The sequence below is a fragment of the Saimiri boliviensis genome, chromosome 12, assembly GCF_048565385.1.
Source record: "Saimiri boliviensis isolate mSaiBol1 chromosome 12, mSaiBol1.pri, whole genome shotgun sequence".
Taxonomy (NCBI): Eukaryota; Metazoa; Chordata; class Mammalia; order Primates; family Cebidae; genus Saimiri; species Saimiri boliviensis.
The window spans coordinates 14,633,927-14,660,676 of NC_133460.1; the positions used below are offsets into that span (position 1 = coordinate 14,633,927).

The following is a 26,750-nucleotide window of genomic DNA, read 5'->3' on the forward strand; positions in this document are numbered from 1 at the left end:
CCGGCTCCTCACATGGCATTTGTTCTGTGTTACGAACTGAGTTGTATTCTCTCTGCAGTAGGCATGTCTTATTACCAGTTGGCAAGAACTCAAGCACACCCTGAGAATGATCCTGTGATCTTTGGTGAGTGTTTGTTCAGTGTTCTTAGCCATGGAATGGCCAACCTGGATGTTGATGCCATACCTATGAAGAACACCTGGACCCTGGGCCATTCCTTGGACCTCAAGTCATGCAAGGAACCAAGGCCTTTTGTGTTGAGCTAAGGAGACAGGATGCTTGTTTGTTTGTGTGTTTGTTTCTGTTTGTTTTTGAGATGAGGGTGTACCCTGTCACCCATGCTGGAGTGTAGTAGTGCAATCACAGCTCACTGCAGCCCACCTCAGCATCCCTAGTAACTGGGACCACAGGTGTACACCATCACACCCAGCTCATTTTTTACTTTTTGTAGGGACAGAGTCTCACTATGTTGCCCAGGCTGGTCTCAAACTCCTGTGATCAAGTGATCCTCCCACTTCAGCCTCCCAAAGTGCTGGGACTACAGACATGAGCCACCACACCTGGCCTTGGAGACAGGATCTTTAAAGAGGTGAATAATTTAAAATGGGGTCATATGGCAAATACCTAAGGTATGTGAAGCTTAAAACCTAGATGACAGGTTGACAGGTGCAGCAAACCACCACGGCACATGTATACCTGTGTAACAACCCTGCACATGCTGCACGTGTATTCCAGAGCTTATAATAACTAAATAAAATTTTTTAAATTTATTTTTTTATTTTTTCAGATGGAGTCTTCCTCTGTCATCCAGGCTGGAGTGCAGTGGTGTGATCTTGGCTCACTGCAACCTCCACCTCCCAGGTTCAAGCAATTCTCCTGCCTCAGCTTCCCAAGTAGCTGGGACTACAGATGCGCACTGCCACACTCAGCTAATTTTTGTATTTTTAGTAAAGACAGGGTTTCACCATGTTGGCCAGGATGGTCTTGATCTCCTGACCTCGTGATCCACCCACCTCAGCCTCCCAAAGTGCTGGGATTACAGGCATGAAAAATTTTTTAAACGAGGTCATATGGGTAAAATATGATGGCTATCCTTATGAGAAGAGATTACGATGTACACAGAGAGATAACCATGTGAAGACACAGGGAGAAGAGAGCTGTCTGCAAACCAAGGAGAGAGGCCTCAGAAGAAACTAACTTTCCAACTCCAATCTTCCAGCCTCCAGAATTGTGAGAAATCAAATTTCTGTTGCTTGTCACCCAATCTGTTGTGTTCTGTTATGGGAGCCTAGCAAGTGAATACACTCCATTGGGGATTCTTTTCTCATATAAAGAATTTTACGTTTTCTATGTGCAAATCCATCCGTCTTTCCTTTTATGGCTTCTGGTTTTCTTTTTTTTAATAATCTTGATTTGAAAGGATTTTGCCTCCCCAGTATTATTATGATATATCCATACTGCCTCTAATATTCTTATCAATTTCTGTTATCACTGTTGATGTTCTTGTATTATGGTGGCTTCTTTTGTTTCATTGTTTTTATTTTTTTATTTATTTGTTTATTTTTATTTTTATTTTTTTGAAACGGAGTCTTGCTCTGTCACCAGACTGGAGTGCAGCAGCATGATCTTGGCTCACTGCAACCTTCACCTTCCAGGTTCAAGTGATTCTCCTGCCTCAGCCTCCCGAGTAGCTGGGACTACATGTGTGTGCCACCATGCCCAGCTAATTTTTGTATTTTTAGTAGAGACAACACAACAGGGTTTCACTATGTTGGCCAGTGTGGTTTTGATCTCTTAACCTCGTGATCTGCCCACCTCAGCCTCCCTAAGTACTGGGATTACAAACATGAGCCACTGTACCCGGCCACATTATTTATTTTATAGATACAGGGTCTCACTCTGTCACCCAGGCTGGAGTGCAGTGACATGATCACAGCTCACTGCAGCCACCAATTCCTGGACTCAAGGGATCCTCCCACCCCAGCCTCCTAAGTGGAACTAAAGGCATGCACCACCATACTGGCTAATTTTTGTATTTTTAGTAGAGATGGGATTTTGCTATGTTGCCCAAGCTGGTCTTAAACAACCCGCCTGCCCTGGCCTCTCAAAGTGCTGGGATTACAGATGTGAGCCGCCACACCTGGCCTTTTGTTTCCTACTTTACCTGAAATGTATTTCTGTCATTTATGTGGCAGTCAGACTCAAAACTTGGGTTTTTTCCCCCCGAAAAGAATAGTCTGTCTATGTTACTATTTTCCCACCTTTTTTGAGGTATGATTGACAAACATTTCTATCATTTTTATAAACATAAAAGTGTCGGCTGCCACGGTGGCTCACACCTGTAATCCCAACACTTTGGGAAGCCCAGGTGGGGGAATCATGAGGTCAAGACATGAAAACCATCCCAGCCAACATGGTGAAACCCCGTCTCTACTTAAAATATATATATATATATATATATATATATATATATATATATATATATATACACACACACATACATATATATATATATATATATATACACACACACATATATATACACACACACATATATATGTATGTGTATATATATATGCAAAAATTAGCTGGGCATGGTGGCACATGCCTGCAGTCACAGCTACTGGGGAGGCTAAGGCAGGAGTATCTCTTGAACCTGGGAGTCAGAGGTTGCAGTAAGCTGAGATGGCACCACTGCACTCCAGCTTGGCGACAGAGCAAGACTCCATCTCAAAAAAAAAGTGTTAAAATTATGTTATAGAAGTATCTTTTTCACAGAAAATATACTTTTAGGTGAAAGAAGCAAATTATTTAAAATTACACATTTTTGAAATAAATAATTTATGAGTATTAAAAATTTATAGAAGAGGCTGGGAACAGTGGCTTAAGTCTGTAATCCCAGCACTTTGGGAGGCCAAGGCGAGCAGATCACTTGAGGCCAGGAGTTCGAGACCAGCCTGGGAAAAATCTGCTCTGATAATACAGGAAAAAGTTAAGCAAGAAATAAAGTCAGACAGCGAGGAGAAAGGTTTCGTAAGCTTTTCTACTCCAGGCCAGGGACCTTGCATCTTATAAAGTCCAGGGAGTGTTTGTGTCACAGAGCTTCATAACAAGAGAGTGATATTGCTACTAACAGTCTAGCTAAGTACTGTTCATGAGAACACTTTTCTAAAGGCAGTTATCAATTTTGGTGGGGGGTGGCTAAAAAAAATTCTTCACCATGAAATAAGAGGTGGCCGTGAGGTCACTGTATCACTGAGCAAACACCTGATGTCTCTACCACCAGCTCCTCATGGCAGGGCCCCCATGCCACCAAGGCAGCAAGGTCAGAAGCATTTCTTTTTTTTTTTTTTTTTTTTTTTTTTTTTGAGATGGAGTTTCGCTCTTGTTACCCAGGCTGGAGTGCAATGGCGCGATCTCGGCTCACCGCAACCTCCGCTTCCTGGGTTCAGGCAATTCTCCTGCCTCAGCCTCCCGAGTAGCTGGGATTACAGGCACGCACCACCATGCCCAGCTAGTTTTTTGTATTTTTAGTAGAGACAGGGTTTCACCATGTTGACCAGGATGGTCTTGATCTCTTGACCTCGTGATCCACCCGCCTCGGCCTCCCAAAGTGCTGGGATTACAGGCTTGAGCCAGGTCAGACGCATTTCTAAGCAAGGTGGCAGAGAAGGTTGCTTTCCATCCTTCACATTGCCTCGAAAATAGCCTAGGTTGGAGGGATTTTCTTTTTCTCCCTTTCCTTTTAAAGAATATACAGCCCAAGGCAACTTTCCTACCTCAGCTGCCCCACATTGCGAAGGGGCAGCTAAGCCACATGGTCTCTGAAACTGCCAACGCACAGCAGGGCTTGGAAAATCAATACCTCTCTCTGAAGTTACCCAAAGTGCTGAGACCTTTAAACCAAAGGACAGTAAGTAGACATCACCAATATTCTTTCATGGAATTCATGGAATTAGAAGACGGGTTTACTTCCCTGGAAGCCTCAAAATGTGAGCTGGACACATTGGCTCATGCCTATAATCCCAGCCCTTTGGGAGACTGAGGCAAGAAGATCGCTTGAGGCCAGGAGTTTGAGACCAGCCTGAGCAAAAAAGCAAGACCTCACTACTACACAAAAATAAAAATGAAATATTAGCTAGACGTAGTGGTGTGCATCTGCAGTCCCCAGTACTCAGGAGGCTGAGGCAGGAGGATCACTTGAGTTCAGGAGTTCAAGGCTGCAGTGACCTATGATTGTGCCGCTACACTCCAGCCTGAGTGACAAAACAAGACCCTGTCGTTAAAGAAAAGAAAAGAGTATAATATGCAAAAGCACAACTGCACAACTGCTGGAAATTAGAAATCACAAAAGTTAACTTCCTGTATAATCTCTGTGTTTTTAAATTTTGCCTTTTCCTGAAATAAAATAAATTTCTGAAGTCTTCGGAATCTTAAAATAAGTAACGAGAAACCAGGAAGAGAAATATCTTTCTAAAAAGAATTACTCTAATAAATAGGCCTAATAACGATTGGATGAGAAATAAGAAGTATTTCTATTTTAACTCCTAGTTTCTGTGTCTTGGGGGAAATAAGGAACGAGCCAAACACCCACCTCCTCCACTGCCAGGACAGGGGGAAGGACCCTAAGGCAAAAAAGAGGGTCAGATGTCAGAGGTAAAAATGAGCATAAAGACCTGGAGCCGTCAAGAAGTCCATAGGAAACTGGTCTGGACCTAATCAATGACCCTGGGGCTTAACAAGTTCAAGTTCCTCAAGTTCCCCAAGGAATTCCTGGAATCTTCAGCAAGATCCTCCAGGATATAATTTGCACTCACTCGGGCTCTCTCTCTCTCCCCTACCCCCTCTCCCCGGTTGCACACTCACACTCACTCTCTCTCTCTCTCTCTCTCTCTCTCCCTTTCTCCCTCTCTCTCTCTCTCTCTCTCTCACACACACACACACACACACACACACAGACACAAACACAGACACATACAAGCTGATGAGAATATTCTTGTGTGCTAATAAGAATCCCTGAAACAATACACAAGGTGGAGATTTTTAAGTCGAAACACTAGATTTGGCAAGGAAATTTTTCTTCTCCAAAACGTTGATTTATTTTCCTAAAATGTCTTACAGAAGCAGAACAAATTAAATCACGCTTAATTCTATATTGTGGGCCTCACTTTAAATGAAAAGAATAAAATGGCATAAAATCCAAGATTTTCTAGAAATTCCAGGCTATCTAGGTTTTAAATTAAGACTGATCAAATGCCAAAGCATTTCTCCCTCTCCATTTGAAGCGAATCTGGGCGGGAAGGCTTAATGTGATAAAACTATTTCACTTGCTATTTGAAGGATTCTCTTATAAGACATACAATCCCTTTAAAATTTTCTAGGCAGCTGCTAGGGGTTGCTAAGGAAGGGATGAAAATAGAAAATATTCTAAATAAATAATTAGTGATTTGTGAGGGGCAGAATCCATAGATACTTTTTTCAGAATTTAACACTTCTTAGGTTTAGAGACTGGATGAGTTTTTTCTCTTGCATTGCCTCCCTCTCTCTCTTCTTCCCTTCCTTCCTTTCTTCCTCTCTGAGCTAAAGGAAAGGTGCAGACTCTTCAAGCAGACAGCTAGAGAGGGAGATTTTGAGTTGCTCTGTTTGTGTCCACCTTGGTAGAAAGACAAAACAGAAACTAGGTCCTCTATCTCCATGCAAGCCAGTAGAACCTCACCGTGTCTGTTTTATTCAGTTGCACTTCGGGGAAAGATTGCATTTGAACAGAGGAGTGTCCAGAAACAGACATCTGTTGTTTTGGCAGCCACATTCATTTCCTGTCTTTGATGATCAGATCCAGGGCATCCAGGGAAACTAACTCCTTCCTGGGCTCCAGGGAGGCAGTGTCTCAAGCCTCACACCCAACTGGCAACAGAAACTGCTTGATGGATATGTGCATGACCCTTAGGAACTAATGAACTACAACAAGGCTTCAGCAAAGACTTCTGGGACAAAGATGGCAAGCTTTTCCATCTACACGTGGGGAAAGAGAATCAGGCTAGCACCCACTTTGCAGCCACAGGAAGAGAAGTCTTGAGAATGCAGCCAACCATTTCAGCAGCAGTAGAGAATCCAGAAGTAGGTATTTGGTGACATTGTTTAAACCCTAATTAAGCCAAACCAAAAAAAAGAAAAAGAGATATCCCCAATTCCTGGTACTTCTCAGATACATGAGCCATGAAATTCCTTTTTGATTCATGCTCGGTTTAGATTTTACCTGGGATTTCTGTGTAATAACCAGAAAAATTCCAGCCAATAGAGTTCTGCAGCTGAAATGAAGTTTTGAACCACTGAAAATTACTTTCCTTAAAGGTGTTCTAACATATTGTGATTTGGGGAAATTTCTTCCTCCTAGTGGATGAAAAATGGAAGTATAGGAAAAGTGAATCATACGAAAATTGAAAAGTCCCAAGGCCAAGAGTTGAAGATACACCGAAAGAAGGAAGGAACTTTCAACACACAGATACACAGGCTCGTGAGAACCAATAAATACAGAAGAAACTCATTGTTTTGTTCTAAATGAGGAAATCAATGGTTCTCACTAAGGTCAGGAGGTTTCTTGGTTGAAATGACCATGCAATGTTCAAATTTTAAATGGGTAGTGTAGCCATTTAATATGTGGCATATGTATTATAATAATATTTCTTAATACTAATTGCCTTAACATATACTTATGGTAACATGGTATTTTCATATTTGTCCATTTAGATAGTCATAAGAATGCTATTAAGGAAAGAAAAATTCCACCTGCTAATATTTTTTCTATACTTGAACACAAATGAAATTGGCTCAGAAGAAAGAAGAGAAAAATACACAGCTGTATTTAAACATGGCTCTACACATCTGTTTTGATATCTGCTTATTGTTTACTGTAAGTGAATATATGATAAAGCCTCTTATTTTATGATATAGAAACAAAATATGCAGGATTAATCCAGACTGGAAGGGGCAAGGAACCATTTATTTTGTATCTCAGGAAATGCCTGACTTTGGATCCAACCTGTGTCCCACAACCACCACCTGGTGGCAGTGTACTTAAATAGCAGGAATAGCTAAGAGGTACATAAACATCTTTTAAATTTTGACCCCAGCAACACTAAGGTCAATTTGTGGTACCGGATCAATGACTAGATCCTCTCTCCAGAATGAGGAAATTAAAAAACAAGAAATTAAGACATCAGAAACCTGGACGGGTGTGGAGCGACTATGGAATGCAGGTATATGTCAATGATGGCAGTATTCACCAGCATTTTCCAACAAGTGATGCTCTTACCACTAGCAGGTGGGTCCAGGTGGGTCCAGGTGGTACAAGAAAAAGCCAGCCTGAGGATTAGATGATTGAGCATAGACCCAAATAAAGGGAGGACACAGCCATGCAATTATCTAATGCAAAGAAACACTGCAGGTGGTGGAAGCAGCAAGAGCAAAGGCCCTGGGGCAGGACCATGTCTGACTTCTCAGGTACAGCAAGGAGGCTAGCAAAGCTCAAACAGAAGAAAAAAGAAAATAGGGCAAATGAATGGGACTGAAGCAGTGAATAGGGGTCAGATCCTTGCCTGTCCTTCAGTTTTTAGAAGCTGCCCACATTGGCTCAAGGACTCTTTCTCTATTGCCAAATCGAGCAGTGATTGAGTTCTTCTCATGCTACCTTCTGGTTCTCTCTCTGCCTCCCTCTTCCACTTGCAATCGTCCCTCCTTATCTGCAGAGGATACACTCCAAGACCCCCAGGGACTGCCCCACTTCACAGGAAGAGAAGTTTTGAGAATGCAGCCAACCATCTCAGCGCAGTAGAGAATCCACAAGTAGAGATCTAGTGACATTGTTTAAACCCTAATTAAGCCAAACAACAACAAAAAAGATACTCCCAATTCTTGGAACTTCTCAGATACATGAGCCATTAAATTCCTTTTTGATTCATGTTATATATATATATATATATGTGTGTGTGTGTGTGTGTGTGTGTATGTATATATATATATACACACACACATATATATATATATATATATATGTTACTTCCTATACATACACAGCTATGATAAAGTTAAATTTATAAATTAGGTACAGTAAGAGATTAACAGCAGTAACTCATAATAAGACAGAAGAATTATAACAAAACTTACTTGAATATGGTCTCTCTCTCAAAATATTTTATTGTACTACATTTGCCCTTTCTAAATTGAAAAGTTTTACCTTTTCACTTAAAAGAAGCACTTCATGGCTTCTCTTCGTCATATCTGAATTACCGGCATCACTCCTCTTGCAGTCTGGGGCCATCATTAAGTAAAGTAAAGGTTACTTGAACACAAGCACTGAGATGCCATGACAGTCAATCTGATGACCAAAATGGCTGCTACAGTGACTCACAGGTGGGTAGAGTCTAGAGGGTAGATATGCTGGACAAAGGAATAATTCACATCCCAGGTGGCACAGAGAGGGACAGCATGAGATGTCACCACACTACTCAGAATGGTGAGCAATTTAGAACCAATGAACTGTTCATTTCTGAAATTTTCCATTACTATGTTCAGAGCAGGGTTAACTATGGGTAACTGAAACCTCAGAAAGTGAAGCCGTCGATAAGAGAGGCCTTCTGTATATAATTCCTTGGAATTACATTGGCTCCATCCAAATAATTCAGGACAATCTCCCATTTAAAGTCAATGGGCTCACAATCTTAATTCCATCTGGCACATAATTCCCCTTTGCCAGCTAATCTAACATAGTTGCAGGTTCTAGGGATTAGGAAGTGGGCATTTCATGGAGGTTATTATTCTGCCTAGCACCGCGGGTTAGAAACAAGATTAGGCCACTGCATGTTCTCACTCATAAGCAGGAACTGAACAATGAGAACACGTGGACACAGGGAGGGGACCATCACACCATGGGGCCTGTTGGAGAGTCGGGGGGCAAGGAGAAGGAGAGCACTGGGACAAATACCTAATGCATGTGGGCCTTAAAACCTAGACGATGGGTTGATAGGAACAGCAAACCATCACGGTACATGATACCTGCATAACAAGCCTGCACGTGCTGCAGGTGTATCCCAGAACTTAAAGTAAAATATAAAAAATACTAATTATAAAAAGAAAAAGCAGGTTAGGCAGGCAACTATAAGGTGGAAAGTTAATACACCAACCTAAGAAACACAGCCTGAAAAGAGAGGTCAACTGAGAACAAAATGAGAGAATCTTGTGGTCACTCCCAAAACTCATCAACTGCGGGGCAGTTTTAAGAAGCAAGTGTGTATCATAGCTCCATAGCTTTTTTTTTACGTTGTTTCAGTATTTTAAAAATGATGTATCAATGATGAGTCCAGTTAGACAGTTACACAGACTGAGACAGTCCAGGAATTCTCCAGATCTTTATGCCATCTGCCCTGAGAATATGTGATATCCATGCTATATAATAGTTTCTGTAAATTGAACCTCTTAATCTAACTTTATTATAAAGAGTGCTTGTCCTGTATTTCAGGTACTCCCTGGAGTGCAACATTCCGGAAAACCAATTACCTGGGGGAATTCATGAAAACATGCATGGATTAATAACAACTAACATATGTAGACAAAGTCGATCCCAACACATAGTCACTATGCTACCCTTGCAAAATCACTGTGGAGTTAGCAGAGGTTGTTATTCCCATTTTAGAGATGAGAAAACAAAGGCTCTTAACACTTGTCTGTGCATCCAAAAAAGGCAGGGGCAGAACTCAGACTCAAATCCTTAATTTGCAATTCCAGCTTGTTTCCTTTTCAAAATGCCACATAGCCCCAAGCAATCAAACCGTCCTATGACAGAGGTGTCCAGGTAGTTTGACTCAAATATTTCCTCATCTCCAGGGGCTCCCAAATCTCTAACCCTTTGCAGAAGCTTTAATCTGGAGGGAACAGTGTGCAGACAACAATAGTAGGTAACACAAGTCAAACAGGGGGCCTCTGTTTCATGGTCTGATTATTATATGGCAATTAGGTAATTGTGGCAAAATATCCAGAGAAAGATAATCCAACTACTCATGGAACACAATGGTCTTGGAGCCAAGCCTGGCACACGTGCTACAATATCATCTACCACCAGGGTTGCTGCTACCATGGCTACTGTTATTCCATCAGATCCAAATCTCCATCTCCCAGTCCCATCCTAAAATAATCATGGTTTTTGCTATGTGGCAACATGAGTGAATCCACACTGGCTAACGTGCACCAGCTCAACTCTTAATCCACTCCTTGAGCACAGTCCTTCTACTCCTGAATTGGGGGTATAATGCAGTCAGCCCCTCTGCAAGGGATTGTAATAGTTTATGAATCTAAACAGTGACAGTGGTTTTGCCACCCTTCCTTCTGTCAAATAAAATGTGTAAAGTAAGGAAATCCCATATATGAAATCCATTTTGGTCAAGTTTATATAAACAATATTTTCAGATCACCCCAAACACATCTGATCTCAATTTAGGCAGCAATGACTTAAACAAACAAACAAGAATGGGAAGGAAAAGGGAGAGAGGAAAGGGGGAGAAAGAAGGATGAGAAAGAAAGAAATCCCACCCTAGAGAAGGATGTCTCTCCATCTGCTGCTGTCCTGTCCACTGCCCCTTAGCAGAGTATTAATATTTTGTTTTTACAAGTCCCTTAAAATTTTTGCTAAATTTATTCCTAGTTATTTTGTCTCTCTGGTTGGTTCTATGCATACAGAAATTTTTCCCATTAAATTTTCACAATGGGTGGCATAGGCATATAGGAAAACTATAAATTTTACATTGTTATTTTCGTTCCAGCCGCCTTGATGAATTCTAGAATTCTATTACTGTTTCTAATATATTCATGGGAGGATTGGGTATCTTTGGTTTTCCAAATTTAAAAGTTAAAATTACTTGCAAATAGTAATAATTCTACCTTCCCCCCTTTCTTCTTTTGCTCATAATTGTAGTATCTAATAATTTCTAAACAATGGTTAAATAAGAGTAACAATAATGAGCATTTCAGGCTTGTTCTGGATTTAGTGGAAATGCTTCTAGTGTTAAATCACTAATGATGATGCTTGCTTTAGGTATGACCCTATTTTAATAGCAGGTTGTTCTGAAAATCAAAAATAGATATTTCTTTTTATAAGATAGCTTTTTAGTATCCATAAATCACAGATTTTTCTCATTTGCTCATATTAACAATAAATAACATTATTACATTCCCTAAGATTGAACCATCCTTCCATTTTTAGAATAAATCCCATTCTGTCAACACTGATAATACCTTTCTGTGAGTTCTTTCAGATCACTGCCCATGATTGGTTCATGTTTGAGCGCAGCACATAGCACATAGTTGATAATACATGTTTAATGAATAAATACATGAATGAATAACTAAATAACAGCTGCACAGAATGAATAATTAACAAGTCCCCAAACACCCTTTGTACCTCCCTCCAGTTTCTCTAATCCCTCCAGTGAATTAGAGAGATCATATGTCTTGCCCGGGGTGGATCCTTATATATTTAACAAACATCTGGCTTAACTGGCCCCCACATTTCTAAAAATAGCACCCTTGAACTCCTCTTTCTCTACGGGGAAACTATTTCATGTGGTTGCATCAGGGCAATCACAGGGAACAATTTCCCCACAAGGAATAGAGAGTGTGGTTCTCTCTTCTCACCATCGCCCCAAGCTGAAGGGCAGGCTACATCTCCCAGGCCTGATTAGAATCCCACACAATTATTGCTTTAGGAATGGGGTGCATGACCCAACCTGGGCCCAAGGCATCGCTAGGAATTTCCCAGAGAAGCTCTTAAGAAAAACTGTTTCCAAAAATATTGATAAACATAAATTATGTTGTCTAGGAATGCTTCTTACCATCTTGCCTAAACTGTGGTGAGACAGCCTGTTTGAGAATGAAGCCAAGTAGTGAGAAACATGGCAAAGAATGGAAAGAGTCAGGGGCCTAATGACATCATTTGAGCCCCTGGATCCAGTTGTTCCTGAAGCTAATTACCCCAGACTTCTCAATCACATAAGGCAGTCAATCATCTTTTTTGTTGTTTATAATAGTATAAGTTCCATTTCCGTCATTTGCAACTGAAAAAATATTGCCTGATTCATGTGTTGCTTTGTTTACTTGTATATTCTTAAATAAGATTGAAAAAAAATTTAAGGCAAGTAAATTCTAAGTATTGAGTATAAACAACAACAAAAAGCCAACCACCTTCTTTTAATTAACGGCAAGATGGGCTGGAAAGCTCCCTTAAGTGAATTATAATTTCAGAATCAAATTCCCAAGACAGTCATAGAGGCGCTTGATAAACCGCAAAAACCAACGAAATCAGGAGATTACTTTAACGGGGCGGTGGTTCAATCCATTCCAGAGAGATCATCCATTATGCAAAACCAAAACCCTTAAAACTTTCTGACAAACAACCCTAGCAATCTTTCATTCATCTGAAGTCTCGAGGCCTCTCTCCTGACTTGATATAAAATGAAAATGCCTGGTATGATTTACAAAAATAAAAAATAAAAATAAATACATCATGTTATGATGGTTGGAGAGCACCGGTGAAAGCAGCCAAATCTCAAAACCGAGAGCTTCACAGGTGAGCAATCCTGCATTCCCAAATGCCTTTCTTTCTGCAGAAGCACCGAAGCCAGGCAGGCTCCTGGCATCCCAAATGCATCTGAACTTACCTGAGCAAGTGGCATCCATTCTTCCTGGAGGCTCAAGAGAATGTCAGCATGGAAGTCCACAAAGCCTGTCCACTGCCTTACCCCATTTCTTTGGTGAATTCTGGCTGCAGTTACCTCATGAAATCATACATTTTTTTCTCCTTCAGCTCAAGTTATAATAGACCAAATTCTGGAATCTGGTTCTGATTATTCTCTGGAGAGCTACTTAAGAGCTGTTTCAGGGTTTAAAATCCCTCATTCAGACATAATCTTGAAATAAAAGACTATATTCACATGAAACATGCATTACAGCTTTCTCTTTAGAGCCTTCAATACTGATGGCCCTAAGTACTGATGGGCAGGATAAAGGAAGGCATTGAAGGAAAATGAAGAAGAGCAAGAGAGGAAAGAAAAATGGGAGAGAGAGGAAAAAGGAGGAGAGAGACATTTACTCTGTTACAAACTCTATATAAGGCACTTTAAATGCCATTTCATGTCATCCTCATGTAATCCTTTGGCAGCAAGTAACATTGAGCTCATTCTGCAGATGGAGAAATTGAGTCTTAGCGATATTAACTCATTTGTCTAATAGATTCTGGCTCAGACATACAAAACATGCTCCAAACCATATTGCTTCTATTCTACAGCTTCCTCTTTCTGAAGGATCTAATACAGAAATGTGTTCTAGAACCAAAGTCTTTTCATGGGCAAATGGACTCTACAGAGTTAAAACAGCTTCATCACCTAAGAAACAGAGATGAACATAAATAACCTGTTGCCCAATAAAACCAGTATGTGGCAAAGCCAAGCCTGGAATCCAATTTTTCTAACTCTAACATCTTAATCCACCTGAGCGTAATCTATTTTATAAGTGCAGATTATCAATATAGATCAAATACAAGCACTCCTGATTAACGAGTGAAAGCTGAGAATTTCCCCAGTACCAAGAGAATGTTAACTGAGAACAGAGGGGGAAATTTATTTACAAATTTTCTTTTTACTGCCTCAATGTTCTTGTTTATACCAAGCTTTTGCGGCTGTTGCAATATATCCGGGAGGTATTTCCCCCATGCTGTTGCAAAATCTGTAAAGGAATAAAAAAAATTAAAAAAAAAACCTAAACTAAAATAGCACATGTAAGCCACGATTCTGGCCACTGCACATGGTACACAGGGTATGGCCATGCCAGTTGTTTTCTGAAATGAGTTTAAACCAGAGGTCACAAACTGGTAGCCAGCTGGCTATCTCCAGCCCACAGATGTATTTTGTTTGTCCCACACTACTGGCCCCAACTGGGCTTTTAAGAAACTTAAATCTGTTGCCAATATTAAAACTCAAAAGGTTTCAAATCAAAACCTGGATTCCCAGTTTCTCTTACAAAGCGCAAGGTCACATAACCCCACTGCCACATTTGCACATGGGAAGAGAAGAGCTGGAATGCAGCAGTGGCTGCCCCTTCCGCCAGAGCACAGGCATGTTAGCTTCTCTCCACCTAATCTACCTCACCTCCTTTATACCACCTGCCTGAGCCCTGAAGGTTTCTGAGTTGTGGACTTTTCATTTAAAAGGGCAAGGAGATGCACACTGCAAAACCAATCATTATTGGGCTTTTCCCAAACCATCCCAATTAACAGACTCTTTGGTCAATATTATGACAGCTGTGATAGAAAGTAGAGCATATACAGAACTAAAATGATTTGAGAAATGGACAAACTTGGTAGCTGAGACTCTATTTGGATTTCTGCTCCCAGATACTCATTTTGTTTAGAAAGTACATTCACTTTTACTATTTCATTTATTCCTCCCAACAATCCAAAAGGAAGCAATTACCCTCAGATAAACAACTGAAGCTAAGTCACGTCAAATAAGTTATCCAACCAAGATCATCCAATCTATAAGTCTCAAAGCCATGTTTTGAACCCAGATTTGTCCAGCAACAAAGACAGTGCCTTTAGAATCATAAAAGAACACTCTGTAGAGCCACAAAGCTTGTTTCCACCCCAGGACCTTGGTACTTGCTGTTTCCTCCACATGGAGACCTCTCTATCCAGATCTTCACATGGGAGGGTCTTACTCTGTTACTCCATTTATATCACCTCCAAAGAGAGGTTCTCCTTAATCATCCTATTTAACATACCTCATATGTTGTCCTGGCATCATGGTACATGCTTGTAATTCCAGCACTTTGGGAGGCTTAGATGGGAGGATTCCTTGAGGCCAGGAGTTTGAGACCAGCCTGGGCAACAAAGTGAGAGGCCCGTCTTTTTTTTTTTTTTTTTTTTTTTTTTTTGAGACAGAGTCTCGCTCTGTAGCCAGGCTGGAGTGCAGTGGTGTGATCTCGGCTCACTGCAACCTCCGCCTCCCAGGTTCAAGCAATTCTCTTGTCTCAGCCTCCTCAGTAGCTGGGATTACAGGCACATGCTGCCACACCTGGCTAAGCTTTTGTATTTTTAGTAGAGATGGGGTTTCACTGTGTTCTCCTGAGCTCAGGCAATCCACCAGCCTTGGCCTTCTAAAGTGCTAGGATTACAGGCATGAGCCACCACATCCGGCCGAGACCCCCATATTTTTTTAAAAAAATTCTAAATAATAATAACCAACATGCACAGACATATTTCCCAATTACTTTCCAGGACTTTGCTACTCAAAGTGAGATCCAGAAAGCAGCAGCAGCATCTAGCAACCTTTTAGAAATGTGGACTCCTAGACCCCTCTTAAGACCAGCTGAATCCAAAGCTACCTGTTAGCAAGATCCCCAGATGATCCTAAAGTTTACAAAGCACTACACCACACAGGTGCTGCCCAACAGAAATATAACGTGAGTCACAAGTATAACTTTAAATTTTCTAGTAGCCACATTGAAAAGGTCTGAAGAGGTGAACTTAATTGCAGTATGTTTTACTTAATATGAGTATAATTTCAACACATAGTCAATCTAAAATTATTATTGAGCAATTTAGTATTCTGTGTATCTTACAGTTACAGCACATTTCAATTTGGACATTTCACCTATTCAATAGCCACATACTGACAGCAGTTACCATACTGAACAAAATAGCTCTGGGCCATCGATTTATTTTTCAGGCTACAACACAGTGGCACAATCTTAGCTCACTGCAAAGTCCACACCTGCAGTTCAAGTGATCCTCTTGCCTCAGCCTCCCAAGTAGCTGGGATTACCGGCACCTGCTCTCGCGTCTGGCTAATTTTTGTATTTTTAGTAGATTCAGGGTTTCAACAACTTGGCCAGGCTGGTCTTGAACTCCTGACCTCTTGATCCACCCCTCAGCCTCCCAAAGTGCTGGAATTACAGGAGTGAGCCAACGTGCCCAGCCCATAATTTTTATTACATATTATTTGCTCTTTGTTTGCCGTCTCCACAACCGTCCTACTAAAATGTTAATTCCAGGAGAACAGGTGCTTCATCTATCTTATTCACCACTTTATCCCCAGTACTTCACCCAGTGTAGGCTATATGGTACATATTTTTAAAATAATTTTTGAATGAATGAATGAACACGGGATATATGCTTCCTAGTACTTTATGTGTGTCAGTGTGGTACAGGGGAAGAAATCAGCACTTTGAAATTAGAGGGTTCAAATCTCAGCACAAGCACCGAAACGCCAAATGATCCTGAGCTAATCATTTACCCTCTCAGAGCCACCTGTAAAATAGAAACACCGCTACATATATCACTATGTAATCACAACACCCAAATGAAATAACACGTCTATGATTGTAGGTAGCACCAACTGCCACAATAGCTGGCATTCAATAAATGCCAATGAAATTCCATCCTTCTCCATTCTCTCCCCAGTTACCACCTGCAAAAAATGCTGATGAACACTGACTGTTTTCCTTTGGGTTGCATGAGCATGACTTTTGAGAGCACATCCTGAGTTACTTTCCCCTAGCCAATAGGATGTGTGTATTAACTGTTGACAGGGAAGACAACTTCAAACCATGGACAATCACTTCCCATTGCCCTGGGGCTGAATGGTTTCCAATGTAAAGCAGTCAAAGTTACTGTACGGTCTATAAACCCTGACAGAAAACAGCTCATGTTGTCTCTACCGCTTTGATGAGTTCTGCAGTGGCAGCCAGTTGGCCTGGCCCGAGGTCCCATACCTTAGAAGAGTTTAAAGCAGGCGTCCCCAAACTACGCCCCCGCGGTCGCATGCGGCCCCCTGAGGCCATTTATCCGGCCCCCCCGCCGCACTTCAGGAAGGGGCACCTCTTTCATTGGTGGTCAGTGAGAGGAGCACAGTATGTGGCGGCCCTCCAACGGTCTGAGGGACAGTGAACTGGCCCCCAGTGTAAAAAGTCTGGGGACGCCTGGTTTAAAGTCTCTGCCTAGACAGCTGGTAATCAGCTCATTCTGAAAGGTGCATTGTGGCTTTGTCTTTTTTTTTTTAGAAAGGGAGAGGGAAGAGGGCATGGAGGGTTTAATCTCCCCTGATTTATTAATCACTGGCCTGTGTCAATCCACCAAGGGAGGCTTGCTTCTCCATAGATTTTAACACATACATCCTAATCCATTAGTCTATCTTACCCTGAAAATCTGTGCACACGTTCTAATCTCAGATGTGTTTTTATATCACATTAGATCAACGGCATAGGAGGAAAGCAAAACCTGGATTTAGAGATAACTGGAGTGGCACCGAGGAGCTAAAACTGCGAGAGCTGCTTAGTCAAATCTGAGGAAACCCCAAGCCAGCTGTGCAGAGAGCAGCCCTAATTTCTTCTTGCCTCTCCCTCTTGCTGAAAACACAAGAACCAGAAACACGCACAGAATTCATAGGCTACTGGAAGCACATTTAAACCAAATAACAATGAATAAACTGGAAATATTAAAACCTTTAATTAACCTGTGGCTCTCTCATCAGTCAAATAGATTCCAGATAGCATACCGGCATGGGAAGGAATGATACTGTTTGTGTACAGATGTCACCATTTAAAAGATTAAGAGTTGGTCTAGGAAACCAGGAGAAAGAGTTTCTGATACTGGAATCAATGCCACTGGTCAGTGCCATCTGATACTGAATCAATGCCACTGTTTCCTTTTCTACAACAAAGAATGCTGCCCCTCTTCCCATATGGGAGTGAAAGAGGAATCTGAAGAGACAGATGAAACTGATGAAAATTTCACAAATTCCTCTAAAAACTGCTCCCTGTGGTAAGGCTGGAGAGTGGTCCAATGCAGTCCCAGCACACTCAGATTCTGTAGGTCCAGCTAATCTTTCCAAAAGTGGAGTTTGGGAGCTGATGATTCCCTCTATGTTAGACATGTATTGGCAGGAAGCTTGTTCCTAAGAGAATTTCATGTCCAGCACTTTTAATCAGCACCCCTGGGCTAGATGCTGGGGTGGAGATAGAGGACACAGAGATATCACATGGTCCTCTTAAGTGAGGATCAGAGGAATCTTGTTCTATCCACACCTCTTCACTTGAACAGTTCTGTGAATGGCTACCAAATATTGATACTGAGCCCCAAATGCCACAAGCATGGGTTGGGAGTAGGAGGCTGGGCATACCACAGCGTTGGAATAACATATTCAGGAGCCACGTCAAACAAGGTAATTTTTATACCTTCTCTTCCTAACATCAGCATAAAGGAATCTGGGAAAATCTGACATCTTCTATTCTTTCATTCAGAAAACTCTCTAGACCCGATGATGGAACAACTTAGTACACATTCCACCACACATTAACTTTAAGTTGCACGAATAAAACACCCCCTCTCTATTTCCAGCTGCCACAAACCCAAACACCTCAGATCTTAGAAAGATTTTATCTTTCTACCTCCCTGAAAGGGCATCTAACACTTCTCACAATTGTAAAATTGGAATTGGGGGGGGAAAAAAAAAGGAAAAAAAAAAAAACCGCAGTTACCCTCATAAAGCCAAAGCTACCCCACAGAAGAAACCAGAACATTCCTACAACCAGCAATTAAACAACTAAAACCTTCCCAGACAGCATGCTCCTTCTTTATTTTGCTGTTGCTGCATTAATCATCCTAACACCTTTTTAATTATAATCACAAACTGAGAGCCATGGCTTCTGATGTTATAAATACTGATTTTCCAGTTAAATTAGGCATTTGCTGTTTTATGTTTTGATAGGAAGAGGCTGTTTGAAGCCTCCTAAAATATTGCAATTAGTTCTCTCTGTTGAAACAGACAAGACATTAACAGACACATTTGCTGCTTCTCTGTAATGTACTGGAATGTTTATGCCTAAGTGTACCTCTCTCAAGCTTTTAAAGCATAAGGCATATTTTTAAAAGTGGAAGAAATCAATCATAATACACATATTTATTATATATTTCTGACGTTAAGTTATTTCTAAAACTTTCCCAGGCTGTAATTTAAACCTAGCAAGCACATCTCCTGAATGGGCAGACAACCTGTCAGAAAACAATCTTTATTTTACCTATTGGCTCTGCTAATATGATAACATCACTTCGGCTGACAAAAGCTGTGTTTCTGTTTGACAATTGCAATTAATTACCGAAATGCAATGGAGATGGACCCAGCCATGCAGATCTGTTTCCCAGAAAGATATAAAACAGGAAGAAAGAGAGAAAGAGAAAAAAACAAAGGCGAAGGAGGTTTGCGTTTGGGGCATCTGCACCAGTGTTATTTAAAATGTTATGGCTGGCCGGAAAGCTGGATTATTAATTTATTTTACCTTCACTTAACTTTCTAGTCCTCTCTTCTCCCTTTCTCTCACCACCGGCAGACGGTGGGAAAGGAGGAAGACGAACATCTCACAAGACAGAAGCTCCAATCTGTTGCGAAGGAGGCGGAGATTAGACAGGGCACGGTCTGGGGCATAAAAACTCTCAGGGCACCAACTGTCATGCAGACATTGAAGCTTCTGGTGCAAAATCAACTGCGTGCTCATTCAGCCAAAGGGGATGGGAAGTTACGGAGGTGGGAGACATCCTTTCTTTACTAGAAAGCCAAAACGCCAGCATAATCTTTGTAACTGTTCCCTGTTCATTTTGCTCTGACCTTAACACACGAAAGTTGAATTCCAGCCACTCAAATCCGTTTGAGGGCGATTTTAAGAGATTTCAGGTGATCTCAAAGCCCCTTAGTCAATTTAGCCCTCCTGTCTCACTCCTCGGCGTCCTCAGCCCAGAATCCCAAAACCCTCGCAAGAACCCGGGTTCGGGAACACCTCGCACGCACGAGGTTCTGGGGATTCCCAGGTTTGGATCTGGGCAGATTCAGGCAGCACCTCCTAGTATGAGAAGCGCTGGAGGCAGGGCTGGGTGATATCTCCTCCCCTCGCCCTGAAACAAAGTGATCTTTCGCTAGAGTCCAGCCCTCCCGGCTGATGCCCCTGAGCAACGCCGCCAGGATTTGCAGAGCCCTAGCCGGGGCTTGGGGCTCTCGGGACAGTGCCTGGACACTCAAAGGGCATGGAAAGCCGCGGCTTCCCCTCCGCGTTCCCCCGACGCGTCTCCACCAGCCCGCGGAGCCTAGGGTCCTACCTGTACCACTCCAACCCCTTTTCGTAGTTCCTGTCGAAGAAGTGCGGCTCTACGCCCACCGCCCGCACGTCCGGGTGTACGCGGATCGCCTCCAGCAGCGCGCGGGTCCCTCCTTTCTTGACCCCGATGATGAGCGCCTGCGGCAGCTTCTTCTCTCCATAGTCCGGGGTGCTGACGGCGCCGCCCCTCTCGCTGCTCCCGTTGGCCGCTCTCCGGCCTGCGAGATCCTCGTCGGTGGTGCTGGACTCCTGCGCTTCCCTCTCCGGCAGCGCGCTCTGCGCCGTGATCATCTCGCTGGGGGCCAGCGGGGTCCGGAGCCAAGCGTCCCGGGCGCCTCCGCCGCCGCTCGGCAGTCCCCAGCCGTCGGTCCCGGGGGCGGCGGGCTGCTCCGGGGGCTCGGGCGGCTCCCCGCGGCTCGCGTTGTCCAGCAGCGGCGGCGCGGGCGGCTGCGAGGGGGCGCCGAGGCGCACCGGGGGAGGCAGCAGAGAGGGTGGCTGCGGGCTCGGCGGGGGCTCGGCGGCGGCGCCCGGCGACTCCTGCAGCGCCAGGGGGAATTGCAGGGAGCCCGAGCCGCCCAGGAGGCTGTAGCACAGGTAGGTGACAGACAGGGACAAGGTGCACATAAAAAGCAGCTTGCGCGCCGGCGGCCCCTTAGCAGAGGCGCTGGGCGGCGGCGGCGCGGCCAAAGGTGGAGGCGGAGGCGGAGGCGGAGGAGGTGCGGGCCACCGGGCCATCGCGGCTCCCGGCTCGCGGCGGCGGCGGCGGCGGCGGCAGCCCCCGGCGCTGCCCGGACATGGTTTCAGCCGCCGCCCCCGCCGCCGCCGCCGCCGCCGCCGCCGCTGCTGCCCAGCCGCCCCGGCTGCATGAAGCGACGCCGCTGCGCCCCCGGCCCTGGCCGCTGTCCCGCTGCGCCAGGGGGGAGCCCGGCCGCATGGCCCCCCGCCCCACGCTGCCCGCCGAGTCCGGGTGGCCCCCCACCACCCCCCCTCAGCCTCAGGCAAGGGGACCGAGGGGGGCGCGCGGACCCGCCGGCGGCACCTGCTCCGTCTGCAGCGCCCCCGCTTCCCCGGCTCCGCCGCGGCTCCTGCTTCAGCTTCTGCCGCCGCCGCCGCGCGCTGTTGCAGCCGCGAGTTCCTTCCCCGCTGCTAACTTTCTGCCGGGAGACAGGAGAGGCACTGAAGGGAGGAGGAGGGGGCCAGGCGCGCGCCCGGCGCAGCCGAGGGAAGGGGGGTGCGCCTCGCGCGCGCCTGCGAAGGGGGGCGCTGGAGCGGAGGCGTGCGCTAGGGCTGGGGCACCCGGGAGAGCAGAGATCGCTCTCTGTTGCCCCACCCCAACCCTCCCAGCATACACGCACTTGGGGTGTTCCCCACCCCACCTTGCGTAGTCCCTTCCCTTGGGACCTCGGGACGCCGTGTTCTCCATTCCTTTGCCCCAATACTTTTTAGGGAAGTAGAGCCCAACGCCAGCCGCCGGTGCCGCGCACCGGGAGCTGGAAGACAGCGGTGACGAGCTCTTGCTTCCGCTTTTCCCCTGGGACTCCAACTCAGCCCATCCCGACACTCCCTTCTCTCGCCCGGGATATCCTCCTGCCTTCGGTCCAGGAGTGAATCCTTCTCTAAAACTGCTTTCCCATCCCATCTTCCATCTTTCCAGCCTCCCCATCTTATCTTGAAGCTTCTGATGGGAGGAGCTTTGACACAAGCCCCCAGGTTTCCCAGCCCCAGATCTTTTCCATCTGTCCCATCCCCAGGTAACAGCACTTTCTGCCTCAAGAGATGAGGCTGTCCCCTCCTCGACACCCTTAAGCACAGGTGCACACACCTGTGCCTCTTTGGGGGCATCGCCACTAACGGAGTTCGTGGTTTCCTGGACTGAAATGGTATGGGACCACTGTTGCTCTGAACACCTAATAAACGGAGACAAGCTGGGTTGCAGGGGGTCTGTGCATCGCCTCACTGAATTTTTTAAGTGTATTTTCTTTGCAGAGAGCTCTCCACCCCTCACCTCCTTCTCCTGTGGGGAAATGGTAAACATCAGAAGGCTTTGGAAGATTCACAACTAGACTTGCTTCCTGTTGCATTTTGCTCAGGGGAGTGAGGAAAACGGGAGAAAGAGGCAGAGTGATCAACTGAGGCACTCCAGCAAACTCTGCTTTCTGCAACTGGGGCTCTGCACAGAGCTCGGCCAGGTGCCTCCTGGGGATGGCTCTAGTGAGTCCGAATTGCCCCCCCAGCCACAGCGGGGTGTTTGGCGGGGGCTGCTTTCCCCTTGTTGGCTGCTGTGGCTGGCATCTCCGGTTTTGTCTGATCACATAATAGGAAAACCAGTCGAAATAAAATGTATATAATGTCTAAATATTAACGAGATGCCTACTGCCAAAGAGGAAAAAAAAAATGTTAATCAAATAAGATGAAGAACACGGACTTTTCCCTGAGTGAACAAAAGCTCACTGCTGCTCTCAGCTGGACACGAGTTTCCTTCACTGCAGCTTTAGTTCAGATAAAGATTATTTCTTTATAATATATTTTTTATGGTACACTGGAGACCTCTGAAATGCAGAGTCTGGTGTCCTGTAAATCATTCTGTGTAACTAGGGATGCTTTTTCAAACACCACACAACTGCATTACTGTAATGTCAATGGGAAGGGGCCAACTGGAACCGAGAGAAACAAGCACTGCCTAGCCCTCCTTGTGCTCCGAGCCCTGATCCAAGGTGGTCAGCCAGGAAGCCTGGGTTGCAATAGATATTGCCATGTCAGCGACTGGTCTCCCTTTCAAGGCCCAGGCACTAGGATACCCGGCATAGATGGCCCAGGTCCTCCTTGCAGTTCCTGCCCAGCACCTAAACCTTTCTATCTACCCTCTGAGCAATCCAAACAAACCTGCCCCATGTGCTCTCAAATTTGGAAAGGTTTTGGTAAATGGTATTAAAATCAATGGTGGCAAATGGAGAGCTGAATGTGGCCAGCACGGTGATATTAAGAAATGTAAACTGGATGCAACAGTTTACACTGGGGGCTTTCCCAAACAAGAAAAGAAAAAAAAAAAACCCTTGGTTAGGAGGTTACTGTTGAAAAATCAGCAGATCCTGGCCAGGCTCAGTGGCTCCTGCCTGTAATCCCAGCACTTTGAGAGGCTGAGGGGGCCCATTGCCTGTGCCTGACCAACATGGTGAAACCCTGTCTCTACTAAATATACAAAAGTTAGCCAGGCTGTGGTGGCATGTGCCTGTAATCCCAGCTACTCAGGAGGCTGAGGGAAGAGAATTGCTTGAACCCAAGAGGCAGAGGTTGCAGTGAGCAAGATGGTGCCACTGCACTCCAGCCTGGGCAACAGAGCAAAACGCTGTCACACACACACACACACACACACACACACACACACACACACAAGGAAAGAAAAAGAAAGAATGAAAAGAAAAGGGAAAAAAAAGAAAAATAAGCAGATCCCAAACTGAGTCCCTCAGTCAGAGCTAAGAAGCTGCTACCCCTTTAGGCAGAGCAAACGTGCTGTCGTTTTCACAGTGCTCATGCAAGTTGCCCCCGCACATTTATGTCATTTGCCTGGACACTGCTAATAAGGACACTGCTCAGTTTACCTTTTGCCTCCAATCCTCAAATATTCACACTTTAATAACAAACTCTTGAAAGAATAGAGCCCCTTTGGTAAAATGTCAGGCCCACAAGTGATAGGGAGGAGGCGGGCTTTTTTGGAGAGGAGCTTTGTAAATTTCACACTTAGGCAGTTGCCTATTTTTTATCCACTTTTGAGCCAGGCTTTTTCTAGGAGCAAGTCCTTGAGAAACCTACAAGTGGGAGCTACCTACACAGGGCAAATTCTGACGTCATCCAGCCATTCCCAATGGGTCTGAAGACTGGATGATAGATAGTTTTATTTCCCCTGCCAACACCCACAGAATTCCTCATTGTCTCAGTCTGCCTCATTTCTATTCATCCTAGACAACAATAGCAGATCAGTGTTTCTGAGGTAATGTTTTTAGCCCTACCAATGTCCCCCACCAACTCAAAAAACCTCTATCTCACTACTTAACTAATAAACTCCAACCTTTTTACCTTGGTACTCAAGGTTCTCTCCAACCTGCGGTGTATCTCGCAATCCTGCAAAACCAAACAGTGCACGCTATCCAAACTTACACACTGTATTCTTCCCTGCTATCTCCATAGTATCAGATGATAGCATTCAAGCCAAGGTGTCATTTGCTGGCTAAGTGGCTTTTGAACAGGTCATTTTACCTCCCTCAGCCTCAGGTTCTGCATATACAAATTGTGGATAAAACTCACCTCAAATTGTTTTTATAAAGAAGTAAATTGAATTAACTAGAATATGTAAAAATCCCTGGCTCCCTGCCTGACATGAGGTGGCTACCAATAATTATTCAAATCTAAATATTGGCCCATGCCATGCTCTGCTTCCTTTTCCTATTAAAATTTTATTCTTGAAAAATATGTGTGTACTCTTTTTTCAAAACTAGCCCAGTGTATCAGCTGAAGTTCACTGTCCTAAGATGTTCAGTTTGTAGCATTTATAATGTCAAGTCTAATGCCTTCTGGAGTGTTGGTAAAGTTTTAGGGTTTTTGGTAAAATAAAATCATTGAAAGGATTTATGGTAACTCAAATAACTGAAGGGAATCTTTAAAAATCAACAACAACAAAAAAAGGCAAAAATTGGCTTTGGAAAGGAAAGTACATATGGGGTGGTCATGACTGACATTCGCCAAATATTGTCCAGTCTCCTTGTGGACATCTGGTAGGGATATTCTTCCCTGGCCCTTTAAAGTTAGGTGTGACCATGTGCTGCTTTGGCTACTGAAGCATGAGCGGAAGTGAGGTTTGTCCCAGGCAGAAGCCTTGAGAAGCAGGAGGAGGTTTGCCATGGTCTGTTTTCTCTCTCTAGCAACTGCAGAAGAAAAGGGTTGAATACAGGGTCTTAGCTTCTGTATTAGGCCTTTCTCTTGTTGCTATAAATAAGTACTGGAGACTGAGTAGTTTGTAAAGAAAAGAGGTTTAACTGGCTCATGGTTCTGCAGGCTGTATAGGAAGCATTATGCTAACATTTGCTTGGCTTCTGGGGAGGCCTCAGGAAACTTACAATCATAGTAGATGGTGAAGGGGTAACACACACATCATGTGGCCAAAGCAGAAGCAAGAGAGCGAGGCAGCTGGTGCTATGCACCTCAGAGAACTCACTCACTGTCACTAGAATATTACCAAGGGTGTGGTGCTAAACCATTCATGAGAAATCTGCCCCCATGATCCATTTACCTCCTACCAAGTCCAACCTCCAACACTGGGGATTGCAATTCAACATGAGATTTGGGCAGAGACACACATCCAAACTATATCAGCACCTGTCTCCTCAGTCCCACACATTGATTAAGGATAATATAGATCCAGTCCCTCATGACAGGTACATGATCAAGAAACAGACCTGTGTTGTTTTCAGCTCTTGAGACTTACAGCTTGGTTATTACCACAGCACAGCCTAGACTATATGACTGGTTAAAGTTCACACACACTATTGATTTTCCTTGCTTTTGACCAAGGTGGCTTCATCCCCCCAATATTAGAAGTCCCCTTCACAAAAGTAGATAAATGGAAGATTAGAAGCACCATCAGTTAGAAAAGTTTCCCAGAAATATAGACAGAATTTTTGTCTCATACATAGCAACTATATTTCCTCAGTTCATCTTCCACCTATTGATTATACAAAGTATATCTATAAATCGGGTATGGTGTCTGATGCCTGCAATCCTAGCACTTTAAGAGACCAAAGCAAGAGGATCACTTGACCCCAAGTAGTTCAGGAACAGCCTGGGCAACATAGTGAAAACCCATCTCTACAAAAAAAGTAACAAATAAAAGTATATCTATAGAAATCTGGAAGTAAGCCTCCAGACAAAACCAACATGGTGATCATGGGCCACATTGTATCCTTGTAAAAAGATTTAAAACAGAATAATAGTGGCCGTGAACATATAAGACCTTGCACTGAAAAGGCACTTACATAGGAAATAGAAATTGCTTAGCGCTGAAAGCACAACAGGACAAAATCTGGTGGACAGAATTGAGCAATACACATAAAAATGATTACAGATTCAAATATGTTTATCCCCCCCAAAACGAAGTTTTTAAACAAATTATCTTCATGTTCAATTCAAGAAGTTAGAAAAAGAACAAGAGTCTGAAAGTAAGGAAATAATTGCTAAGTGCTACGCTTACGTGTGTATTTATCTGCTGTTTATTTGTTGCTATGGACTGAATTGTGCCCCCCTTCCCCTGCCTCTGAATTCAAAATGCCGAAGCCCTAACCTCCAATGTGACTGTATCTGAAGACAGGGTCTTTAAGAGGTGATTAAGGTTAAATGAGGTCATACATGCAGAATCCTAATTACCTAAGTCTGTGGCTGGATAAGAAGAAATGACCTCTATCCCACTCCCTTTCTTCCCCCCTCTCCATATGAAGACACTGTAAGAAGGTAGCCATCTGCAAGCCAAAAAGAGAGACTGTGCTGGAACTGGACCATGCTGGACACCTGATCGTGGACT

The 26,750-nt window shown here is 44.0% G+C and overlaps 1 protein-coding gene across 1 annotated transcript in view; it reads right to left on the reverse strand.

The window, feature by feature from the left end:
- Positions 1 to 21,368, reverse strand: part of HS3ST4 (heparan sulfate-glucosamine 3-sulfotransferase 4) — a 439,431-nt gene extending 418,063 nt beyond the window's left edge. Inside the window, exon 1 of the mRNA XM_010340865.3 lies at positions 20,184 to 21,368. Coding sequence (XP_010339167.2) covers positions 20,184 to 20,917 — 734 coding nt within the window. The 5' untranslated portion in view covers positions 20,918 to 21,368. The remainder of the gene's footprint in view (positions 1 to 20,183) is intronic.
- Positions 21,369 to 26,750: the final 5,382 nt, after the last annotated feature.